The 25036-nt window shown below is 36.3% G+C and overlaps 2 protein-coding genes across 25 annotated transcripts in view; one reads left to right on the forward strand and one right to left on the reverse strand.

Annotated features, from left to right (window-relative positions):
* LOC144301748 (uncharacterized) overlaps positions 1 to 25036 on the forward strand; it is a 355630-nt gene that overhangs the window by 219432 nt on the left and 111162 nt on the right. The window contains exon 7 of one of the 21 annotated variants that reach the window (XR_013368517.1): positions 6309 to 6618. The exons of 18 other annotated variants lie outside the window; for them this stretch is intronic. The gene's annotated coding sequence lies outside the window, so the exon portion shown is untranslated. Of the gene's footprint in view, positions 1 to 6308; positions 6619 to 25036 lie in introns of those variants that run through there. 2 more of the 21 variants (XR_013368521.1, XR_013368518.1) reach the window with 2 other exon arrangements.
* The window catches only part of SAMSN1 (SAM domain, SH3 domain and nuclear localization signals 1), a 268791-nt gene that overhangs the window by 110625 nt on the left and 133130 nt on the right, over positions 1 to 25036 (reverse strand). For 3 of the 4 annotated variants that reach the window (XM_077878805.1, XM_077878804.1, XM_077878806.1), the window contains 2 exons: positions 20706 to 20837; positions 2448 to 2485 (listed from right to left, as the gene is read on the reverse strand). In XM_077878805.1, the coding sequence (XP_077734931.1) occupies positions 2448 to 2485; positions 20706 to 20837 (170 nt within the window). The remainder of the gene's footprint in view (positions 1 to 2447; positions 2486 to 20705; positions 20838 to 25036) is intronic. The other variant, XM_077878807.1, reaches the window with a different exon arrangement.

The following is a 25036-nucleotide window of genomic DNA, read 5'->3' on the forward strand; positions in this document are numbered from 1 at the left end:
GCTGAATGGATCAGCCTGATGCCATCTGAACCCACTAAGCAAGTTCACAGTCATAAGCATAGAAGACAACCAGATATACAGGCTTCCAAAGTAATGCAACAGGAAGCATATAGTCACTGATGACCTACTTTTAAAATATATACACATATATCAAACTTAAACATTATCTAGCCTCGAGATCTGACTACAAAATTTACAGGAAGCATAGAGGATAGAAGAACATGGGGTTTTTTTTTTTTTTTTGTTGTTGTTGTTGTTGTTTTAAGAAAAATACCACAAATGATGCAATCAGCAAAATTCCTCAGAACAAACAATCCAGTTTCTTCAGCAAATTAATGGAGAAGGACCTATGAATTAAGAAATGTGAACTGAATGCATTACAATGATCCTGTTTGGATCATGATTCAAATTAACTATAAATAAAAAGCACTTGAGGCTATTAGAAAAATTTTAACAGTGACTATATATTTGGTCATATTACACAACTTTTCTTAATGTTGTTCTAGTGTAGTGGTGGTAATGTGCTTATGCTTTTTTTAAAAAAAAATACAGTGCTTGCTTTTTAACAATATATATCAGAGCATGAAATTATGTATCTGGGATCTACTCTTAAAAAAATAGTGGGAGTTGGAGGGCTGGGGAGTCAAGTGGGTAGAAATGAAATGAGATAGACTATAGGTTGATACCTGTTCAAGCTTGGTGATATGAGTTCACTATTATCTCCTCCTTTATATATAATTGAAAATTTCTATAATAAAATGTCCAAAACAGAGATGGAAGATAGGACTATGCTGACTCTATCATAATTATTTTATGCACTAGGTGAACACATGTGTGTCCTGTACATATAATTAACTTTGTTTGTAACTTGAGTGTTTTCCACTGTTTAATATTCTTGGTACTCATTAAATTAATGCCAAGTTCACCTTTTCTTAAGCTCAGGGTTGTAAGAAAAAAAATCTGCATATATAATTTTTGTCTTTACCATTTTATTTGCGTTTGCTTTTTTCCTTGTTAATGCAAGTGCTTAGGATACCTCTTGGCAAAGAGTTAGTGTTCCAAAACTATTTATAGTATTGTAAGGTAAGGTAGGTGCAGAACAGCACGAGATGTTATTCCCTTCAGGGGAGTGGTGGACAAAAGAATCAAGGAAGCTGAGATTCTTCAATTTTATTTTAATGGTTTGGAATCTGAGGAACATGGTAACTGAGTTTGAAAAATCCTGATTCAGTCAGTATCTGGTACTTTTCCCTCTCATTCCTTCCACTCAATGTTTTGGCATCCTCTGATCTAGAGAAGCATCAATCATAAGCCAATAGCTCTAATTTCATTTAACTGTTTTATTTGGAATTGATGAGTTCCTTATCTGTGGATAGAATGAACCGTGACATAGGGCAGTTTTTAAGATTGAGAGGAGCCCTGTCAAAAAACCTCTTCTTTACTCCAGGTCAGGCTTAAAATGACACTATTGTAAAGAGTAAACTGTGGCTTAAACTACCCTTGCCTGCCAGGTGCTCTAAGCTGTTCCTCATCCAATTAAGTACTATGGATGTATTTTATATACTTACTGGGAGAAAGCTTTGAACAGGAAAGGTAGGGGATCCCTGGGTGGCTCAGCGGTTTAGCGCCTGCCTTTGGCCCAGGGCGTGATCCTGGAGTCCTGGGATTGAGTCCCACATCAGACTCCCTGCATGGAGCCTGCTTCTCCCTCTGCCTGTGTCTCTGCCTCTCTCTCTCTCTCTCTCTCTCTCTCTCATGAATAAATAATAAAAAAATAAAATCTTCGAACAGGAAGTGTAGGAAAGGATATGAAAGCACAGAACGCCTTGGGAGCAGGAAAGGAAGGCTGTCCAGAAAGGCTACAACCAAAGAGAACTTCATGTATTAACAATTTGGTCTCAGACCATTCCAGAGTGCAAGAAAGCTATTCTGTATCATCAGTAACCAATCTGGAAATTTCCTCATAAACCAACCTCCGGCCCCTGTGTATTTCCAGCTTGTTAGTTAAAATCCCATTACCTTATGCAACATGTGTGTGCCACATCCTCTGGCAGCTTGATGAGCTATATGTAAAGCCAAGCCTGACCTAAATAACCGAAATCTCTTTACAAACACATTTTTATTTGGATTAGAAGAACCCTTCAGAAGATTAATAGGTCACTGATAGAAGCATGTCTTTGAGTAGGCTCCCACTTTAATCTGAACCTCATTGAAACACATGTTTCTTCTTCTGGAAATTTAATTTTCACATCCCTGTGTACAGAAATGTCACAACACAGGTTTCCTATGCATCAGCATAAATGGATAAATGGTAGCAGAGTAAAACATATCTAGATTTGTACATGACAATTTTTTAAACAGCACTTTGACAGGAAAACCACTAAAATATTCCATTTGACCTTACAGAACTAACAGAATGTAAAGTTTTCAAAGTAAACTTGACTTACTTTCTTTTTGGTTGTGCATCCTCAAAATTAGAAACTTCCTGAAAAATAAAATACAGAAGAAAATAAAATGATACTACTCTAAGAAATCAGAAGGAAAATTCACGTATGGTACATCTTTGAGTGTAATCCAAATGTATCATTTCCCCCTTCCTAATAAACTGACTGGTGTTTCCCCCTTGTATTTTGGCTCTATGTCATAGAATCTCAGTTCAATTTTTTTTTCTTTATTCTTTGTAACTTTGAGAGATGTAGAGTGCTTTCTTTATTAACTAGGGCTTATATCTTATTCAAAGCCCTGGTCAGTTAATAGAGCAAGTCTTTGAAATAAAAACATGCAATTAAATCCTCATAACTTCAAGTTTTCATTCCCTATCAACCCACCAACGCCAAGGGGGGAGATACACACCAGAGTATGCTAATTACATCACACAGTACTTTCCTTTGAGAAAGTTTAAACTATCACAATGCCTCGAGTATGTTGAAATACACCTGTGATTCATCTGGCCTTTCTCTTCAGAGTAACTGAATGTTGTGTAAAATCCCTAATACTTTTCGGGGAAGAATATGTCGCCACATCTTTCACCATCATTGAAAGAGCTTAAACTGCTCCCTGGCACCTTTAAGAACCCTTAAGATTTTCCTGTTATCACTCGTCTTCCCCTTCATTCAAAACCATTTACATTTTTGATGCTCGGGGTACTTTTTGATTATCTACTATATCATAGGCAACAGACCATGTTGTAGAGAGCTTTGACTGGTGCGGTAGGAATTTGTGTAGTAAAGACTATTGGAACCAATATTCCAGATGGGGGAAAAATAGAAATGCAAAGGTGGGGAAGAATATAAATGAAAATCAGAAAAAGGAAAATTGGTTGATAGTATTAGTCTGAGCACTGCCAAATCCAGGATAACCTTTCTCCTACAAAGTAACTGAAGGGACCCTTTCTCTAACCCTTGTTATGTTTTTGTCAAGATTGAACTCTCAAGGACAATTTAAATTACGTATTTCAAGCTGGTGAGTAGAGTGTCACTGAAAATTCCAGATGCTGACACACTCCATCCCTGAACTTTTTTTTTTAATTTTTATTTATTTATGATAGTCACAGAGAGAGAGAGAGAGAGAGGCAGAGACACAGGCAGAGGGAGGAGCAGGCTCCATGCACCGGGAGCCCGATGTGGGATTCCATCCTGGGTCTCCAGGATCGCGCCCTGGGCCAAAGACAGGCGCTAAACTGCTGCGCCACCCAGGGATCCCCATCCCTGAACTTGAGGAACAGTTTTTGCCAAGTTAAGATACCTATGGGTCCCCCACAGGACAATGTCTAAACAGGTGGGAGTGGGGGTAAATACTTGAGAATCATGAAGCAAACTCTGAGGTGAGGTGACATATCAGCACATACCACTCCTTCAATTCTCTATGCTTTATCATCATGTGTCCTAAAAATAACCCAACTCTATCCATGGTCTTTTTGTGAAATTCCTTCAGTATTGGTCTGGATGTCTCCACACCTCAGCCTAGAAGCCAACTGTGTTCCTTTCACCACCATCAGCAACCATACCAGCTTTGTGAGGGTCATCAGGAAAGAGGATGGCCATCCATCTTTGTAGTTATATTTTCCTATCACACATATTTGGAATTTAGCTGGGAAGGAACAAGTTCCATGTTCACATAATCTATAAAATCTGGGCCAAATATGTCTCAATAGTCAGAATTTACTGTTTTGAGTCTAATAGGATTAGATAAAGTCTATAGGATTAGATAAATTTCTTCAGATTGCAAATCTCATAGTCTTCTAAATAGATTCTCCCTATTTTGAGTATAGAGAAAGAGGTGTCTGGTCTAGAGTATAAAAGGTCAACTTGCAATATGAAAGATAGGAAACATTAGATAATGTCTGTATTTTTAATCATACAAGCCACAGTACTTTTGAATTAACTTATATCAGTAATCCATGATCTTGGTTTCTGTTTTACATGGTAAAGTTTATTTTGTGCTGTACGAAAAATGCTACCAAAGAGATTAATTCCAGAGGACTCACAAAACTTGTGTGCAATGGAGCTTTAAGTGTTTGAGTCTGGGATGGGGGGGTGTATTATTCAAACACAGTCTTCTGCCTCACTTAGGTGAAGCCTTGGCTAAGTAGGCGTTGGGCTCCGACAAAACTGGTCAAATACATGTGACTGCTGATTATGGTAAAAGAGATACAGTTAGCTCTGGGCTGAGGCATAGAGACATCCGGATCAAGACCAGGGACAAAGATTGGTTATTTTTAGGGTATATTTTGTCACAACATTTTCTAGGGACTATCTAATTTGTTCTGCTTTACTGGAATCCAGGTTAGCCATTTTTACTTGTAATGAATCACTTTGGTTTGGGAATGTTGTGTTACAGAGTTCTCTTATGATGGATACTTTCGAAAAAGATTTTGAAGGGTGCCTGGCTGGCTCCGTAGGAAAAGTACTGATCTTTGAGTTGTGAGTTCAAGCCCCATGTTGCATGTGGAGATTATTTAAATAAATACAGCTTGAAAAAGAAAAAGAACAAGATTTTGGGTTAAAACTTCTTTTAATCCCTATTAAGATATAAGAAGTAATGTAGCTTTCCTTTGGCAACCTGCTTCCTCTAAGATGGCAGAGAGAGTCAAGCACATTAAATGTGAGACTGAAGTGTGATTATGTGGGGGGAAGAGATTACTCAAACAGGGCAACAGCTACTTAATTAAAATACGTCTGTTCCCTGGATGTTGCCTAGTGGTAGATTACTACTGAACTGGTTAAGCAATTTTTAGTACTCCTTGTACCAGACTCAAGGCAGCTGCTTTCCATTCTGACTTCTGCTTACATAAGCAGACTGTTATGTATTGAGTTCAGACCCTGTATTCCTAGAGGAGCAAGTCAAAGAAAGACTAGATGCAGCTTTATTTTTAGAACTACATCTGTGTGTGTATGTGTGTGTGTGTGTGTGTGTTACTCTGAACTCCAAAAAGAAGATACCATTTCAGCGAGTCGATGAAATGATTCTATCTAGTCCATTAATTTGACACTTGCCATAAATACTAGGCAAAACTTGCTCCTGTTAGCCTTCGTTTCATTATCCCCTAAATCAAGCACTAATCATTAGTCTTACCTTTCATTCACTAGGGAGTTTGTGGCTTAATTTAATTTTTACCCCTGGCAATTGTTAGGAAAATAAAAAATGAAATGTAGGCAAATTATTACAAATGGGCCGGCAGAAACTAAAGAATATGTCCAACATGTGTTATTATTCAAGGCTATGAGAGTAGGCTGTAGGAGTAAAGCATTTTCACATAACTGCAACAAGGTCATATAAGGTCAAATTTAAAAAAACAATTGAAAATGAAAAAAGAGAAGAGGACACTTAGAAGAGATTTTGGATACCAAATGCCATATTTCTATTCTCATGCAGTGGTTACGGTTGGCTGTCCTTTGGGGTTGAGTCTAATATGTGTCTGTTTCTTGCATTATTGGTTTTTAAATCTTACTTTCAAATCACAAAGTCAAAAAGGAAAAATGAAGTGAATAGGTCAGGGATTGTTGTTGCCTAACTAATGGAAATGTGAAAGGTGTTTCTGCACCAGAGAAAATTGATTGGCAGTAAGTGATGGTGTAAATCCCACAGTGAACTTTTAAGACTACAGAGATCTGACCTTTGATTTGCAGATGAATAAACTGAGATCCCAAATGGTAAATTGACTTGTCTAGGGTCGTGCATATAGTGCTCTACTTTGATTAAATGTTAGTCACTTTTTCATTCTAATATATTCTTTTAGAATTATATAATTCACTCATTCATACATTCAGAGCTCAATAAATATTTATTGAGCATGTGCTATGTTTCAGACACTGTTTTAGATGCAAAGAAGAATTACAAGTGGTCCTTCTCTCAGATATTCAACCATCAACGACTGCTAATTTCAGGATCCTGTTGGAGTCCATGATTTTCCTAACTTTGAAGATTAAATGAGCCAGCCTTCGTAAAATCCTTACACAATGCCAAACACTTTGAAGATACTTATGATGTTATTTTTCATTAAATTAATTATTCATTATTAGTTACATCGAATTTTAATATTGAAGCAAGAGTTGAGCATAAATACAAATACACACACATATATGTGTATGCATACATATAACTTCTCATTAAAATAAGTTAAACCAATTTCTATTTTGTCCAACTGATTCTCTTGAGAGAAGGAGGATGATTCACTTGCATAACTGAAATGGTTTTACTAATATTAAAATACAGCAATTCCAAGAATGCCACATCCAAACTGAATGAGCCTATTTCTGGACATTTCTTAGGTTCCTATGCTTCAGTAAAGTTCCTGCAGATGTTCAAAAAAAGTTAATTTAATGGAAGTTCCTTTTAAAAAAAAAGTCTCATAGACATCTGGCAAAGATGATTATGATGCTTCAAAGTTATTAAAATAGAGTAGTTTTGCAGTACACCTAAAGCCACCAGAGAGAGTGTAACACACACACACACACACACACACACCACACACACACACACAAGCTCTGTTCTCAGAGAGGAAGTTTGTGTGACTGGATAACAAACTATCACCCCTGTAAAGGAGTCCTACCGCCCAAGGACTTCTACCTCGCCTCTACGTCTTCCTGCAAATGTGTGTAGAAAAATCTCATGATGGAAAGGTCTCCTAAGTTCTCAAAGAGATCACACAGCAAAGAGGAATATTCGTGAATGTAGCTAGTCTGAACCCAATTGCTAAAGCAGGTTGCTAAGAATGATATGGCTTTAAATCACATTGCTTTTCTATTCCTTGATTTAACATATTTGCAGAATAATAATGGCAGAACACTCATGTACTACCAAGCACAATTCTTAATGCTTTATATAGAGTAGTTCACCTAATCTTTACAGCACTCCTATGAGGTGGATACTATTATAATGGAAGATACTATAAATGAGGACACTCCATTTACAGATGGGTAAACTGAGGCATAGAGCAGTTGAGATTCTTGCCTAAGGTCACATAATTAATATGTGGTAAAACTGGTATTTTATGCCTGTCTTAACCATTACACAATGCTACTTCTATACTTGACTGCACAGATCCAGAATCTACCTCTCATTTAGGTCAGAGATCTCACAAATGAGCACTATTGGCCAGGGAGAGAGTGGCCATGAAAAAGCAGAGAAAATATAATACTATCTTCCAGTACTAAACAAAGAACTCAGAAAGTACACCCTTATCAAAGCATTAACAAGAATAATTTAGTATTATTTGAAGACAAGGGCATAGACAGCACACTGATGTGTTTTAAAGGCACTAATCATTTTGTGGATGCTGCCATCATCATCAAAGAATGCCCAGTAATTTATGACGGCACATTTAATTAAAAGTGAGCACTTCCGGAACCACTGAATTGAGATGACAGTCTGTACATTGGCGGTCCCCAGTATATTACTATAATAATGTTACGGTTCTCAGGGAAAACAGATTTCATCCCCCCATGAGAATGCAATGAAGAAGAAGCAATGTCAGCTCATCCGGATGGGAAAAGTAGACTTTCCTGCCAGGCTGTCCAGCTCCTGTCAAAGAGTAACAACCCTATATAGCTAATGAATTTTGATTTCCTCAAGAGAAGCAGGTGGTGTACGGCATCCCCACATGGCCCATCATCTCAGGGCAGATCACATAGCTTGTAGTGCCTGGAGAATGCACAGGTACTGTATCTAATCTGCCAGAGACAGAGCTGGTAAATCACAGAAAATTTTGCCATTTGTCTACTGGTGTGCTAAGTGAGCTTTCTATCAATCCTGAACTAACAAACTCCTCTCACAGCACTATAAATATCCAGGATGACAAAACAAGTTTCCTAGGGGATGGTTATTTGCATTATAAAAGATTCTTCCTTTACAAAAAGATTCCATTCCAGATTTCTTAAAAAAGAGAGCTTTTCTTAAGTATCTTCAAATGTGTCGTGATTTATGAAGTTATATTTACACAGGTTTTAGAAAGGGGAATAACGTTTATTAAGTCACCTGTGTGCTGCCACTTATATCATTATCTTACTTAGTTCTCAAGCCACAAATGGAACAAGAGCAAGCCAAACAAACTTGTGAGAAGTCTGTTAGGAAATGTGATGGGTAAAAATATGAAATTCCATCCTTACAATGAGAAAACATTGAACTGGCATCCAGAACCTGGCTTGCTTCCCCAGGTCTGCTCCTACATTGGGCAAGATCCAAAAACTCTCGCAGAACTTCAGTCTCTGCATCCACAGAATAAGGCTGGTGAATGCGAACTTTAAAATCTCTTCCAAAGCCATGGTTCCTAATCTACAATATTTCAATCCAGAATCAGCAGGGATGACAAAAGCTTTTAAGAGAAAATTAAAGTGAGAATGGGCTTTTTTGCTTTACAGCTTTTTCTTTAAAACATGATTAAAGAGATAACCATGGCTTTCATTAGATTCAATTAGTAATTGTATCATAAGCTTAGGAAATAAAAAAGAGAAGAAGGCATAATTAACCTTAATCTATTGATTTCATTTTATTTTAACATAAGTCTCTGTTTATGAGAGGATACTAATTAAAACCACCAGAAAGTGTTCACACATGAATTGGTGGCAGAGGAATAACTGTATGTATGGACATAATGGGTAAAAAAAAAAAAAAAAAAAAAAAGTACAGTCTTTTTAATGAAGGTAATCTATGTTTTATATGTCAGCTTGTTAGGAGTCATTTTACAATCCAGAAATCAAGAAAAGGATTACATACACTGTTTTGACACTGACTCCTCTTGTTCATAGTTTGATGAAGACCTAGCTGATGGGATGCCATTGTTAATCTCATTTTCTTCCTTTAGTGTCTATGTTATTAATAGCTCTGTCAATGCTAATGCTAATATGGAGACAGAACAAAAAACTCCCAATTTTAATAGTTTGGAGGCAAGTAAGAAATGCAGTTGAGTGGTTAGAATACCAACCTGAGAGTCACCTACCTTGATTTCTCCATTACTCACCTATTCTAATGACATGTCACGTTTCAATGTGTCCATTTATCCATTTATAAGACACTTGGCTCTAAGTGCTTTTTAAGCACTTTTGTGAAAGATGCTAGAACAGTGTGCAATGATAATGTCTTAACCACCTCCTTTCACCACTTTTAACTCTAGTTCTTCCTTTAAATCTTAAATCTCATCTCTGTGGAAGTGGCACCGTTAAGCCACAAACCACAGTTATGTTCTTAGAGATAACACCTATTATTGATCATTTATTTTGTGCCAACCACTGTGCTAATAATGTAATTATATTGTTGCCTTTTACTCTCAAATGATGAATAAGAGTAACAGTTTCTTCATTTTACAGAAGAAATCAGGCTTGAAGATTTTAATGAACTAGGAGGCTTTGAAATTTTATAAGGCTTATCTGATCCCCCAATCTTGTGCTACTGGCAACTATATTATTTTTTCTTTTGAAATTCCTTCTGAGAATTCTTATACAAGTAGGGCTTGGTGCTTACAATATAGTATTTAATTATGTAGCTATTTATGTTCCTCTCTAGATATTTTGGGCATATGTATTTCTTGCTGTAGATGACATCTCTCATTCACTAAACCTAAAATCAATGTGCAGCAGAAGAGGAAGAAGAGGAAGAAGGGAGAAAGAGAAGGCAAGAGGAGGGAAGAAAGAGAGGAGAGAGGGAAGCAGGAAGGGGAGAAAGAAGGAAGGAATGAAGGAAAAAAGAAAGAAAGAAACTTCTCTTGTTATGAGAATAAGATGTGGGGTTTTGGTCCTGTCCACTACATCTATCAACCTAAGGCACAAGACAAAATTGACTAATAGGGGCAAAATACAAGTCATGGGCATCCATTTTTAATGTGACAAATCTCAGCAGAGACAGTGTAGAGCTTATCACAGTGATAGTGTCTTCTTGATTTGGCTACTTCCTGTAATCTGACAGAAGCAGCAGCTCTCCTGGGTGGCAAGTTTTGTAGTGTGCTTCTCAGAGTAATTCCTGCAAGCTCAGCTATGTATTTATCTTCAATGTCCCAATAATTCTGAGCTCTCTTTAACCTGTAATACATTCCTTTCTGCTTGAATTAGCTAACACTGATTTGATTATCTACAAATAATTCTGATTAGTTACTTATCAAATTAATTTTGGTTCCTATATTAGTTAAATATTGCTGTGAGGATGCCTGGGTGGCTCAGTTGGTTAAGCATTTGCCTTCTGCTCAGGTCATGATCTCAGGGTTCTAGGATTGAGCCCCACATTGGGCTACCTCTCCCTCTGCCCCTCCCTTCCACTCTTGCTCTCTCTATCTTAAGTAAGTGAATGAATGAATAAATAAATAAATAAATAAATAAATAAATAAATAAATAAATAAAATATTGTCCTGTAATAAATTACTCCAAAATGTAATGGCTTAAAACAATAAGCACTTAATATCTCATAGTTCCTGTGGGTCATGAATATGGGCATGACTTAGATGGGTCCTTTGTTTCATGGTCTCTCACAGGGTTGCAGTCAAGTTGTTGGACCAAAGAACTGAGGTCTTATCCAAAGCTTAGCTGGGGAAAGATCCTCTTCTAGGGTCACTTAGTGATTATTGGCAGCATCCAATTTTTTGAGGGCTATTGAAATGAAAGCCTCATTTTCTTGCTGGCTGTAGGCTGACTGGCTCTAGGTTCCTTACCACTTGGGCCTTTCTAGATGGATCTTGCTTCATGATAATGTTCAAGCCAAGAAGGTTATGGACCCAGTCTGTTAGCAAGACAGAAGTCAGGGTCTTTTGTAACCTAATCATGGAAGTGACTTCTTGTTACCTTTGCCAAATTCTGTAGGAATCAAATCACACAGAGGGGTGGGGATTACATAAGGACTTAAATATCAGAAGGCAGATAGGACGATTAATTTTGTATCAACTTGGCTAGACCACAATACCCAGATATTTGGTTAAACACCAGCCTAGAGGCCACTAGGAAAGTATTTTTTAGATGAGATCAACATTTAAATCAATAGATTTTAGCACACTACCCTCCATAATATAAATGGGTCTCATCCAATCAGTTGAAGATCTTAAGACAAAAAGACTGTAGTCTCCCATAGGGAAGAAGTAATTCTGCTTCTAGACTTCTTCTGGACCCTAGTTATAACATCAACTCTATCCTGGGTCTCCAGCCTGCCAGCCTGCCCTGAAAATTTCTGACTTGCCAGCCTACATAATCACATGAGCCACTTCCTTCATTTCTCTCTTTATATATCAACAACCTATTAAGTTCTGTTTCTCTAGAGAACACTGACTAATATAGCCAGGTTCATTAGAGGACATCTTAGAAGTCTGCCTTCGACAGTTCCAAAAGGAAAGTAATAGTGTTTTATGTTAAACAACACTCCCCTTCCAGAAGAGATTATTTTCAAAAATTTTAAAAGATTTTATTTATTTGAGAGATACCATGAGAACAAGTGGGAGTTGGGGGTTGCATGGTGCAGAGAGAGAAGCAGACTCCCCCGCTGATCAGGGAGCCTGACTCAGGCTGCATCCCAGGACCCTGGGATCATGACCTGAGCCTAAGGCAGATGTTTAACTAACTGAGACACCCAGGCACTCCTCCACTTCCAAAATAATTTAAAATGTATTCAAGGAAACATTTTAGAACAGGAAGGGACCTTAGAGATCATCTAGTCTAATCCTATTATCTTATAGAGGTGGAAACTGAGATTCAGATAGTATAAGGACTTATTCAACAGTATTCAGGAACAAAGCCAAGGCAGGAACTCAGTTCCTTTCATAATGCTCTTACCATTGACCCCTGAATTATCACACGTTGAAGGTTGAGAATTGCACTGGTGGCCTGAAGACTGATTATAGTGAAGGAAAATCTTCACGGGCAGATGAACTATTGGTCAGCAAGATTGCTCTTCCCTTGAGTTGCTCTTCCCATAGTGGTAATGGTTTTGTGCTGGTGCCTCCTCATCCCCCAATCCAGATTCCTTTATGATCAATGGCACACATAGCCAAGACAGTAAGCTGGGGTCATGGATGCTGCCAGTGGCTATGGAACACAGTAAAAATAACTGGCCATATGGGGATTAAACCCCTGACCTTGGCCTCATTAGCGCTGAGCTCTAACCAACTGTTAGACATGTATTGTATTGTTTGTCTTTAAAGCTATTTTTGAATCTGCTATATTACTTTCTCATTAACATCTGGTGGCTGGAAACAATTTAATTGATTTCTACAGTGCTTTTTATCAGTATAGTATGTTGATGAGTGAGTACAGAAAAAATTAATCTTGCATTTTAATAATATCTAAGTTAAAATGGACCCCCTAAAAAACAAAAACAAAAACAAAACAACCCTGAAATAAGTATTAGGCAAACAAGAGCCACCATGATAGATTTTCTTACTCATTGCTGTCTATACACATGATGAGAAATCTAGGTCTAAATTGTCAAACATTGCACTCAACCTGAGTGTTCATGATTTGAGGCAATTTGTGGAGATTAAAATCTTGGGTGTTCTAATGCACATCAACAATAAATCCTGTTGCTTCTTCTTGTCCAGCCCAGTAAAAATCAATGCTTTTAGGTAAGAAGTGTTGATTACAAATTATTTTTGAGCAGTTATTTTAAAACGACATCTGAGCTCAAGTGAGAGTTTGACTTAAAGTCATTTAATCAAGGGTATTAAATTAAAGGATCACTCTGCCCTGGTGTGATGGGTTGCAGAAGGAAGGGAAATGAACATTAACATGCATTATGCCAGGTGCTTAACGTGTGTTATAACATTTGATCCTCACTACAAACTAAGAGGCAGACATTTTTAGCCACATTCTATTGCTTAGGAAATTTAGGGTCAGAGAAGTTCAATAACATTCTCAAGGACACATATTTCTCAGCCACCTGGAGAGCAGGAGTAAAACTCGAGTCTATTAACTACATTACCCATCTCAGGTTCTTTCTGCTTTGTTCTGTATATCATCAGATTATATTTAGCATATATATTATAAGGTCAGATTCTTTATCCTTCTATCTTCTGCTCCTCTTCACTTCTTATCTCCCAAAAGCACTTTGCCACTTGCCCATCTCCTGCCTTCTCTAACCCTTGCATATATACACATTCATACCACACACACACACACACACACACACACATATGCACACTTCTGGCAGAGGGGCCAAAGGACAAGATTAGTATTTGGGAAGCCAGAACTGCAGTCTTGATTCCATCTGTCTCTCCATACAAGTCACTAATCTCAGCTTCCTCATTGGGTAACACACCTGTTCCCTATTGTCTCATCTCCTTCTAAAAGTATATAATTAAATGTTTACCATCAAGTATTTTTACACTTTAATATCTATACTTCCTTAAGTGAAGTAGGATATGATATTATCTGGTTATTTAATGCCTCAATACCACCAGCAGTTCCAAGCCTCTCATCCTGCACTGTCCAACACAGAGCCATTACTAGCCTCATGGGGCTATTGAGCAATTGATGAATGGTTGGTTTGACCGAGGAACTACATTTTAATTTAACTTAATTTAATTTGAATTTAGAAACTGAAGCTGGGGACAAAACACACAATCTTTATGATTTCACTAGTACTAGATTTCACTTCAACCATTGACACTTCAGCATCGGACTTAAGATGTATAAAATACATATGACAAAAGTCTTAGCTTAAAAACAAGAGTGTAAAATGTCTTATTAACATTTTATATTAATTACATTGTTTCTTTTTCAAGTTTTTTATTGTGACTACTAGAAAACCTAAAACTGTATCTGTGGATTGCATTATATTTCTATTGGAAGGGGCTACTCTAATCCCTTCTTACTGATATGGTAAGTCCAGAGTAGAGTCTAGATATATGTGTCTTCAGGTGTTCCTGAAGTCCCACTGCTGTTGAGAACAACTGTCAAAAGTTGTAGCAAAGTCTTTTTACAGCAACTCTTTCTTTTTAAGATTTTTTTTATTTATTTGAAAAAAAGAGAGCATGTGTGCACATGAGCTGTGGGGGGGAGGTGGGAGATCAGGAGAGGCAGAGGGAGAGGGAGAGGGAGAGAGAATCTTAATCCGACTCCATTATGGGCCTGATCTCACAACTCTGAGATCATTCATGAGCCAAAATCAAGAGTCAGATGCTTAACTGACTAAGCCATCCAGGCACCCCTGTGATTTAGTTTTTAATGTAATAGTATTAGATAGTTTTTCTTTTTTGGATCATTCTTCTCCATATTAATTGGAAAAATTAAAAAGTCTTAATTTATCACCACTTTATAAGACCCAAATATTACAGAAGAGTTGTAACTCACTTTAAATGTTACAATAATACTGTAAACCTGGGGTAGGGATGATACAAATTATTTTCTACAGAGACAAAAGAGAGCCACCTTCAGAAAGCTAGCCTTCCTCTCTGTCCATTGCAGAGGAGTTCCAGAGGTGAAAGGGCACTGCTTTTGTTTTTTGTTTTTTTTGCATTTGTTTTTGTTTTTTGAGCATGGTAATGCCAATTATAATAAGTATGAAAAGATTCAGAAGGAAGGATAGTGGACATAATAGATTAACACTTAACATCTCCCCACCTTCCTTCTGGTGTGCCTTCATCTATCAGAGGCAAAAAGGCTAAAAACCACATTCTACAAGCTTCCTAAAGCCCAGAGAACAGATATAATTTAAGTCTGGCACAATATAAGCATCCGTGTGACATTTGAAAGGTGAGATGTGACCCAGAGGCCACAAACTAGTAGCCAGGTTAACAGATGAGTGAAATTCCCTTTAACCTAATGTATCTAAAATATTATTTCAACAAGCAATTAATGTAAAAATTGTTAGTAAGCTGTTTTATATTTTTTCATAGGAAGTATTTAAAATACAGCTTCTATTTTACCCCTACTGCCATCCTTACTTGGAATAGCTCCTTTACAGGCATTCAATTGCCACCTGTGTTTGTAACCACACAGCTCCAGGGGTCAGTAAGCTTTTTCTAAGGAAAGCCAGATAGAAGTATAATAGGCTCTGGGCCACAGACAATTTCTATAGAGCAGTCTTATTTTTGCTTTTGTTTTTAAACAAATCTTTTCAAATGCAAAAGCTGCTCTTAGCTCATGGGCCATAAAATACAGGCCCCCTCAGGCTGTGGTTTGCAATCTCAGCTCTAGTGTGGCATATGAACCCTTCTCATGGTTCTTTAACTTCTGTGCTAAATCATTCCTGCATGTGGAGAGGAGGAGGATCAAGAAGATACTGTCTTCCTGCAACAGAACTCAGCCAACCCCATAGAGAGGATTGTTCTCATTCTATAGAGAAGTGGCAGAGTCAGAATGAGAACTGTTATTTATCCAACTCCAAAGCTCATGCTTTTTGACACTACATGCTACATACTCCATTATTGAGGCTTTCTTTAGCTTGATTAATGGAACTTCACCAATCTATTCATTTAGCTTACAAGTATTTATTGAATGAGTATTTGTACATTGAATTTATTAATAAATTCAATTGAAGTATAAATTGAAGTATTTATTGAATGAGTATAAATAATAGGGACATTGCCCCTACCCCACATTAAAGCTCATTTTTGAGAAAGCTCAAATTTCTTACGAATTTATGAGTTACAAAATGGAAGCAAAAATTGACAATCATTTGCTTACTTCAGTCAATACAGATGGCAAACCAGATAATTCAGGACTGAACCAGTTAACCCCCAGTTGGCAGAGATACAAGCATTTTATGTTCTCACTCTATTTCTAAATCAAGATATTTTATTAGCTTCAGACATAATAAAGAAGTACTAAAAGTGGTACAGAATCAAGCCATAATGACCTACATTTTAACTAATATAATAACAAAGTAGTCAATCCTTAGTTAAGCTAGTATATTAGTACAGTTTCAGCATATTTACTTAGTTGTATGGTTATTTATTACATAAAATCTTTACCCATTTTTTTATTTTTGGTAGTAGCTCTCCAAAGCACTCTTTTTTTACAAGTGGATCACTTATTATTCTTCTTCATGAAACTTAATAAAGTCTTGTATTTTAAATTTATTTATCTTTGGACCAGATATCCATTACCAACCCCTCCTGGAACTGCAATTAAAATGGAAGCTGGATGTTTCAGATGTTCCTCATTTAAAATCCCAAGCTACTAAATAGACGTTTTTCCAAAGAAGACATGCAGATGGCCAACAGACACATGAAAAGATGTTCAACATCATTAATCATCAGTGAAATTCAAGTCAAAACCACAATAAGATATCATCTCATACCAGTCAGAATGGGTAGTTTCAAAAGGACAAGAAATAACAATTGTTGGCAAGGATGTGGAGAAAAGAGATCCCTCATGCACTATTAGGAATGTAAATTGTTACAGCCACTGTGGAGAACAGTATATAGGTTCCCCCCAAAACTAAAAATACAAATACCATGAGATCTAATTAATTCCCCTTCTGGGTGTATTTACCCAAAGAGGATGAAAACACTAATTCAAAAAGATACATGCATACCTATGTTTATTGTAGCATTGTTTATAATAGACAGGATATGCAAATAACTAAGTGACCATCAATAGGTAAATGGATAAAGAGGATGTGGTACATACACACAATGGAATATTACCCAGTCCTAAAAAGAACAAAATCTTGCCATTTGTGACAACAATAATGCACCTAGAAGGTATTATGCTAAGTGAAATAAGTCAGAAAAACAAAATACCATATGATTTTACTTATATGTGGAATCTAAAAAACAAACAAATGACATCAAAAAGAGAGACTCATAAACATTAAGAATAAACTAGTGGTTCCCAAAGGGGAAGGGGGTAGAGGATAGACAAAATAGGTGAAGAGGATTAAGAGGTATACATTTCCAGTTATAAAATAAGTTGCAAAGATGAAAAGTAGAACATAGGGAATATAGTCAATAATATTGTAGTAACTTTGTGTGGTGATAGATAGTAACTATACTTATCATGGTGAGCATATCATAATGCATATATTGTCAAATCACTATGTTGTACACCTGAAACTAATAGTACTTCTAAACTGTACTTCAATTAATTTTTTTTAATTTAAAAATCTCCAAATAAACTATTTTCCCTTTAATACCTATTCAGCCCTTTAATGTGAAGATGATCTACAGTAGATCATCTCCTCTGGGAGTCTGGATTATCTTATATTCATCTATATAACTCCACATATTGCTTGAAACAGTATTTTCTACATCACAAAACTCCTAATAAATATGAATAAATACAACTTGTTTAAGGGAAGCCAAGAAGCCCGGAATTTGTCTTGTTTTTCTTTTCTTTTTATTCCTTTCTCTTCCTTCCTTCCTTCCTTCCTTCCTTCCTTCCTTCCTTCCTTCCTTCCTTCCCTCCTTCCTTCCTTTCTTTCTTTTCTTTTGTTTTTGAAAGGGAGAGAGTAAGGTCAGGAGGAGCAGAGGGAGAGAGAGAACCTCAAGCAGGCTTCACACTAATGCAGAGCCCAATGCAAGATTTGATATCTAATTACTGAGATCATGACCTGAGCTGACATCAAGAGTTGGAAGCTTAACTGACTGAGCTAACTAGGTGCCCCTTATTTTTCTTTTCAACTCATGTGACAAATGATATTATTTTTAGTAGGGGCTATTATTTTCTATTGTAACAACTAGATATATTATCTAATTGGTTCTAAAAAGTCAGTATGAGAGCAACTTTCCTCTTCCAGAAGGTTGCAGATACATTTGGGTTGAGGACTGGAAGCTTGAGATATAACTCCATGAACCTTAGGAATGTTTTTGTAGTATTTCTAGAAAATGAATCCAAAAATAATAACTGTTTCTGATATTGCCAAGACTAGTCCAAAACTTTTTTTTTCTTGAATTAGGGAGGAGGGGGAGACAGTGAGAATACTAGGAGGAAAAAATAATCCATTCTTCAGAGGTTCAGAGGGAAAGTTCTAAACCACTAAATGTCATTTTATTAAAAGACTGATTTTGTTTTAACCAAGTTATGAAATCATTATTATTAGGAATAAAATGTCAGTGGTAATTTGAAAGGACTAGTACAATTTAACAATTAATAGTAGAATCAGTGCTTGAACTGGTTGCCTTTCAAATTTATGTTGTATATATGCACGGATTTTAAAATTAAATATGGAGACATATATATCTATATACATGATATCCATGTACACATATACATGTATATATATTGTATATATATATATGTGGAGAGAGAGTTATAGAAATTTCAATCATGTTTTCATTATTCTCATCCACTTTGGAATGTAAGGAAGTTTGATAAAAATTCTAGTAGACTGCTTGGCCATGAACTTGTTTATTTTTCATGCATATTTATTAAACTAATACTTTTAAGAAAATATCTTCAGGCTCTTCAGCCTATTCATTTTTTCTTTTTAATTATAGAGTAAAAATGCTTACAAATATTTTGCAATGTTAATTGAGAGTCTCCACATAAGTCTTACTCTCTCAGATTACTATGTAAAATGTATTCCTGCTTCCTCTTATGCATATCTGTCAAGATCAACATCTTCATGGATATTGAAAAGGTATAGATTGAGGGAAGAGTTTCCACTACAATAAAATGTTTTTGGATTATTTTTTACCGACTGAGACTTATTATTGAACTTGTTTGCTAACAAATGCTACATTGCTTACATCCATAAGCTATATAAAAAAGTTGTTTTCAAAGAATGTCCCCAAGGGATAAAATTGGTAGGTATGAAGGCAGATATAAAACTTGAAGGTACTTTTCTGGATTTGAGTCCTGGGTCATCTTCTTTTTAACAGGGGAAGTTATGTAACCTTTCTCAACATTTCTAAACATTTCTAAAGTTATTGTGAGGATCAACACAAATAATGCCATATATAACATTACCTAATACAGTGCCTTACAAAAAAGGAAGCGGATAGTAATCTTTGTGTTGTTATTGGGGAAAAGTATAATTGTAAGGGTAGAAGATGGCATCTAAATCTCTAAGCATAGGGAAGTTCTTTATTTGTAGCAGACAGGATGTTTTGTATTGCACTAAGCCACAATATAAGGAAAATAAGTTTGTTAGGATGGGATTAATTTATTATCATTTTTATTTTTTTAAGCTTTTATTTATTTATTCATGAGACACACACACACAGAAAAGCAGAGGGAGAAGCAGGCTCCATGCAGGCAGCCCGATGTGGGACTCGATCGCGGGACTCCAGGATCATGCCCTAAGCCAAAGGCAGATGCACTTAACCGCTGAGCCACCCAGGCGTCCCAGGATGGGATTAATTTAAATACAGCACAATCAACTATGAGAACAGCCAGCACTGTTAAACAGGGACAGGGCCAATTTTGCAGAGCACCGAGAACTCTCTGCCTCTAGTAATTATAAAGATAATTCAAAAATACTATCTGCATTTGCATTCTAGTAATATTCATGTTTTGTAAGTTCACAGTGTGTGTCCTTAAATTTTAGGAGCAGCTTAGTAAAGTGGTTAGCACAGATTTTAAAGTCACCAGGGGTGTATTGCAGTTGGCACTGAAGATAATGAACAAATAAATATTCAGGTATTGTAAGCCTGTTATTAAACCACTGGTAGCTTAAAATGACCAAGGGAGGAGCATTTACACCATGGCAATCAGCAAATGGAACAAATCTAGGGTTCCCTCCATCCATCCCAAAGACCTGGTTTACCAATGCACTACTGAGGCAGACTCATATATCTTTAATTGACAGCTTTAACACTTCATGGTTTATAGCCTGTAGCAAGTTATTTTGCTTTCTCTCCTTCAGTTTCCTAATCTCAAAAAATAATGTAGTTATTTCTCTGTCCTAAGTTTGCTTTGAGGATTAACTGGGTTAACTTATGTAATCACCTAATACATACTCTATAAATGGTAGTTCATATTAATAAGCTAAAGTCATGAAAGAGACAACAATAAAAAGCTCAGAAGCTAAAAGTAAATGAAGAGCTTTCTGAGAATAGTGATTTTTGCCATATTAACAGGTATCATGGGCAGCCCGGGTGGCTCAGTGGTTAAGTGCCGCCTTCAGCCCAGGGCTTGATCTGGAGACCCGGGATCAAGTCCCACATCGGGCTCCCTCCATGGAGCCTGCTTCTCCCTCTGCCTGTCTGTCTCTCTCTCTCTCTCTCTCTCTCTCTCCCTCTCTCTCTCTCTCACTAATAAATAAAATCTTAAAAAAAAAACCAGGTATCATGAGACAAGTGATTCTAAATATATAATAGAGAAGCAATCCGCTCAACTCAAGGCTTCACTCACCATGAAGAGATTGTTGTGTGCTTTTCCACTCTCTCCAATAGGTGAGATAAGAGAACCAATCCCGACAGAGGTGCTTTCTTGGTTAGTTTGTTGCTCTGGGACTGGCTCATATAAGCTGTCCATAGAGCCTTCCTGTAATAAAAGAGATTTATGAGGCAAGAAATAATAAAATGATATTTTCATTGAAAAGTGCTTTTTAAAAAAGATTTATTTATTTATTTTAGAGAGAGAGAGAGCACATGAGCAGAGGGAGGAGCAGAGGGAGAGAATTTCAAGCAGGCTCATCTCTGAGCATGAGGTATGACTCAGGCCTCCATCTCAAGACCTAGAGATCATGACCTGAGCCAAAATCAAGAGTTGGTCACCTATAATACAGAGCCATCCAGGCACCTCTCCTTAAAAAGTCTTCTAACCTATCTACCCCCTTTTACAAAGTACCCCATCTAAATTGTCCTGGGCATAGAGATGAAGAGTTAATGGTATGCCAGTTTTCAACAGTGAACAAGGCAGCAAAGAAAGGCATTCTCAGCACTCTCTACAGAGCCAGGAATTTAAACAAAACTCAACTGTTGGGGAACAATTATGCAAAATGAGGCAGTTTTTCAAAAAGGGTGATGAAGACATCAACTTCAAGGTACAACTAAATAGATGCCAATGTGCACAGCAATAAACTGCGGTGGGTGTCAGGTCACAGGTGTTAGATACACATATCCCTCTAATTAGTCCTGTGTCCTTGTAGAAGAAACACAATGTGTACTTTAGCTTCTTCAATGGTAAAGCAGCAGTTTTGTTCATGTTACAGAGTAACTGCCAGGATAAAATGAATTTACAGGGTGTGCTCTGAAACAGCAAAAAAGTATTTCACAAGTACAATAAAGATATTAATATTTATGTTATTTATATTAATAAATAATATTATGTATTTGTTTTCATTCTTTTACAGAAGAGTAAATTTTAAAATGTACGATTTTGCATTTAAAATCATTGTAAACCAGGGGCACTTGGGTGGCTCAGTGGTTGAGCTTCTTCCTTTGGCTCAGGTCATGATCCTGGGGTCCTGGATCAAGTCCCATATCAGGCTCCCCACAGGGAGTCTGCTTCTACCTCTGCCTATGTCTCTGCCTTCCTCTGTGTGTCTCTCATGAATAAATAAATAAAATCTTAAATAAATAAATATATATAAATAAAACAACTGTGAACCACATAATAAGTTTTCTTTGTATTTGAGAAGCAAACTTACTAACTGAATTAACTAGTTACATTTTCACCTTGTGAGACAAAATTGATATAGTTGTGATGTCATCTAGATACAGTATAAAGGGAGAGAGGCATACACTTAGTATATGGGAAATTTCTATAGTTATGAGTAACGCCAAGAGTGGTGTCATTAATATAAAGGTCTGTTGAATTATGAAAGAGTTTTCTTATGTGAAACAATGAGTAGAACTATAGTGTTGCATTGAAAATGTTCTCATCTTTAAAAATGAATTTTATTACAACATAAACTAAGATTGAGTTGCATTTGCATCATCTACCTTTATTTATTTTTAAAGATTTTATTTATTTATTCATGAGACACACAGAGAGAGAAGCAGAGACATAGGCAGAGGGAGAAGCAGGCTCCCTGTGGGGAGTCCAATGTGGGACTTGATACCCGGACCTCACAACTTGAACCAAAAACTTGAACCAAAAACAGATGTTCAACCACTGAGCCACCCAGGCACCCCACATCATCTACCTTTAGAACATTAAACTAAAATGTTCTGTAGTTTTGTGTTGTAAACAACCTCTGCTCAAAACACATGGCAAATTGTTGAGAAAATTAAAAAGACTTAAATCATGTATGCTCTAAAATACCTAATCATGTAGGGACACAAAATCTAACTGAAACACAAAGTGGTGAGTGAATATAAAACTTTGGACCTCTTCAGTGTCCATCCACAAACAGGTAGTATTGACTAGGGCTTTGTGGGGTGAAGTGTAGGGGATATCATCCACATAAAGGAACTTCATGCTAAAATCTAGCAGCACTCATAGTTAGAAAGGAGGTTGAAAAAAAGCTCCTTCCAATAGCTGCCGGGGCCCTTGCTTCTAGGAAGGTGTAGGCCAGAAAAGTGAAATTTATCAACACAGCCAGCAAGATGGGATCTGAAACAAGCAAGCAGCCAACTGGTTCAGTGACTGGATCAGCCATACACCAACTATCACCTCAGGATAAGATCCCTGGACCAGCAATGTAATTCTTGGTTCTGAACCAGAGCCTCAGAGGGACTTGAGGTCTTGCCTCACAACTAGATGTAGAAAGGTGAACAGGGCAGAGAGGAAAGAAAAAGAGAGGGAGGAAGGTGTAGGTTGAGGGGAACGGAGGACTAGGGAGAGGGAGCGACAGAGAAACAGAGAAAAGAGAAAGAGTTTTATCATCCAACATTAACCAAAACACATGAAGGGATTAAATGCTGAGAAATAGCACTAGCTGAATTGACAATCTGAAAATAAAACCATTTCATTCCAGATAAAATTAAAATAAAAATGATGGAGAAATTTTTAAGAAAGAATGTGATCTTCACAGAGTAAAATGAAAAAAGTAATATCCATTTATAAATAATCTATGATGAAACCAAACTGGCAGAAATGAAACAAGAATATCAGAGAGCAACAAAAAATAAACAATTACAGTATCCTGAAATGAGTAATATAATCAAAGAAATTTATATTTAAAAACTAAAAAATTAGGATTAACTCTAGACCTTTGAAAAAAATTAGAAAATACTGCAGAGTCTATCCATGGTGGAGCATACAAGGGTAAATAGAAAACACATAGAACATTCAGGTAAAGTGTGGAGGGTATATTAAGATGTTGCCACGTAAGATTAATAAGAATTCTAGAAAAATAAAATGACAGAATTTTCTTGTCAATTTAAGAAAACTATAGACCAATTTCACTTGTAAAATAGTTTTAAGAAATTCTAAATGTGATGTACACATTTAAATTTAATTAAATTTAGTAGTCTGCATAAAAATATACCATGGTCAATCTGTATTTAATATGAGAATATAAGGATGTTTCAACATTTGGATGTCTTTTTAAAATATTAAACAGAAAACTTATTATTTCAATAAATGTTTTAAGGCACTCAAAAAATTTATTATTCATCTGTGATAAAATCTAGTGAATGGGGAAGAGACAGGAGTTCCTTGACCTCATTGGGATTATTTATCAAAAGCCTCGGGATGACTCAATTAGGAATAACTACATGAATGTGAGAAACAAGTCTAGGATGCCTGCTGGTATAGCATTCTTGTCAATGTGACAGAAGTGAAAGAAAAGTTGAAAATGATACAATTACTAAAGAAGAGGAAAATTTACAGATTATCTGTATGGAAATCTAAGAAAAAAAAACATAGACTACCAGAATTTTTACAATTCAGCAAAATTATATACTTGCAGTATCAATATCAGGAAGTCCATAAATGTATCTATAAACCAGCAGAAACAGATTAGGAAAAAGTAATCATAACAGGAACCAAAATTCTTAGGCCCTTAGCAACAAATTTAGTAAAAGATGTGCACGAATTTTAAAGAGCAAATTATAAAATATCTTAATCTTCAATAAAAGAAAATCAGGATCAATGAAAAGCTACACGTGTTTGTAGAGGGGAGGACTCAACTCCATAATTAAGTCAATTTCCCCTAAAGCTGATGTGAGACTAAGTCTATTTTAACCAAAATCCCATCAAAGATTTCATAGAATTTGAAATTTACCTAGAAGCACAAAAACTTTAAAAAGTCCAAATTTTAAAAAGGGACAAGGAAAGGGTATTTTGCTGAATAAGGTGTCTACTTAGCGTTAGAATTACCCTAATAGGTATATATTAAAGATCAGGTATAAGGAAAGGGGTAGAGATAAAGCGATGGGATAGAATCGAGTCCAAATAAAATAGAGGCAGCCTTGCAAATCACTGAAGAAATGGTGCACGGATAATTGATTTGTAACCTTACTGGGTTACAAAGTCCTGTTAAATTCAATAACCATATGATGAGCTCAACAAGAAAATCACCCTGCTTCTAATGAGCAAGTCTTCTAAAAGGCTTATCACAATGTAAAACTGTAAGAAACATTCTAAAGTCAGAGTGGCATACATAAAAGGATATTCCTGCCTCCCTTTTGAAAGATAGACCCCATTTCAAGTTTATAGATCCCAAATAATAGCAATCACCTTTAATGGATTATTTATAGTATCCTTGGTTCACAATGGGTAGTTCATTAAGTTTGCTTTATATTTCTCTTAAAAATCCCATTTACTAAAAGATTTACAATTTCCCCCTACAC

Source organism: Canis aureus, chromosome 30, assembly GCF_053574225.1.
Source record: "Canis aureus isolate CA01 chromosome 30, VMU_Caureus_v.1.0, whole genome shotgun sequence".
Taxonomy (NCBI): domain Eukaryota; kingdom Metazoa; phylum Chordata; class Mammalia; order Carnivora; family Canidae; genus Canis; species Canis aureus.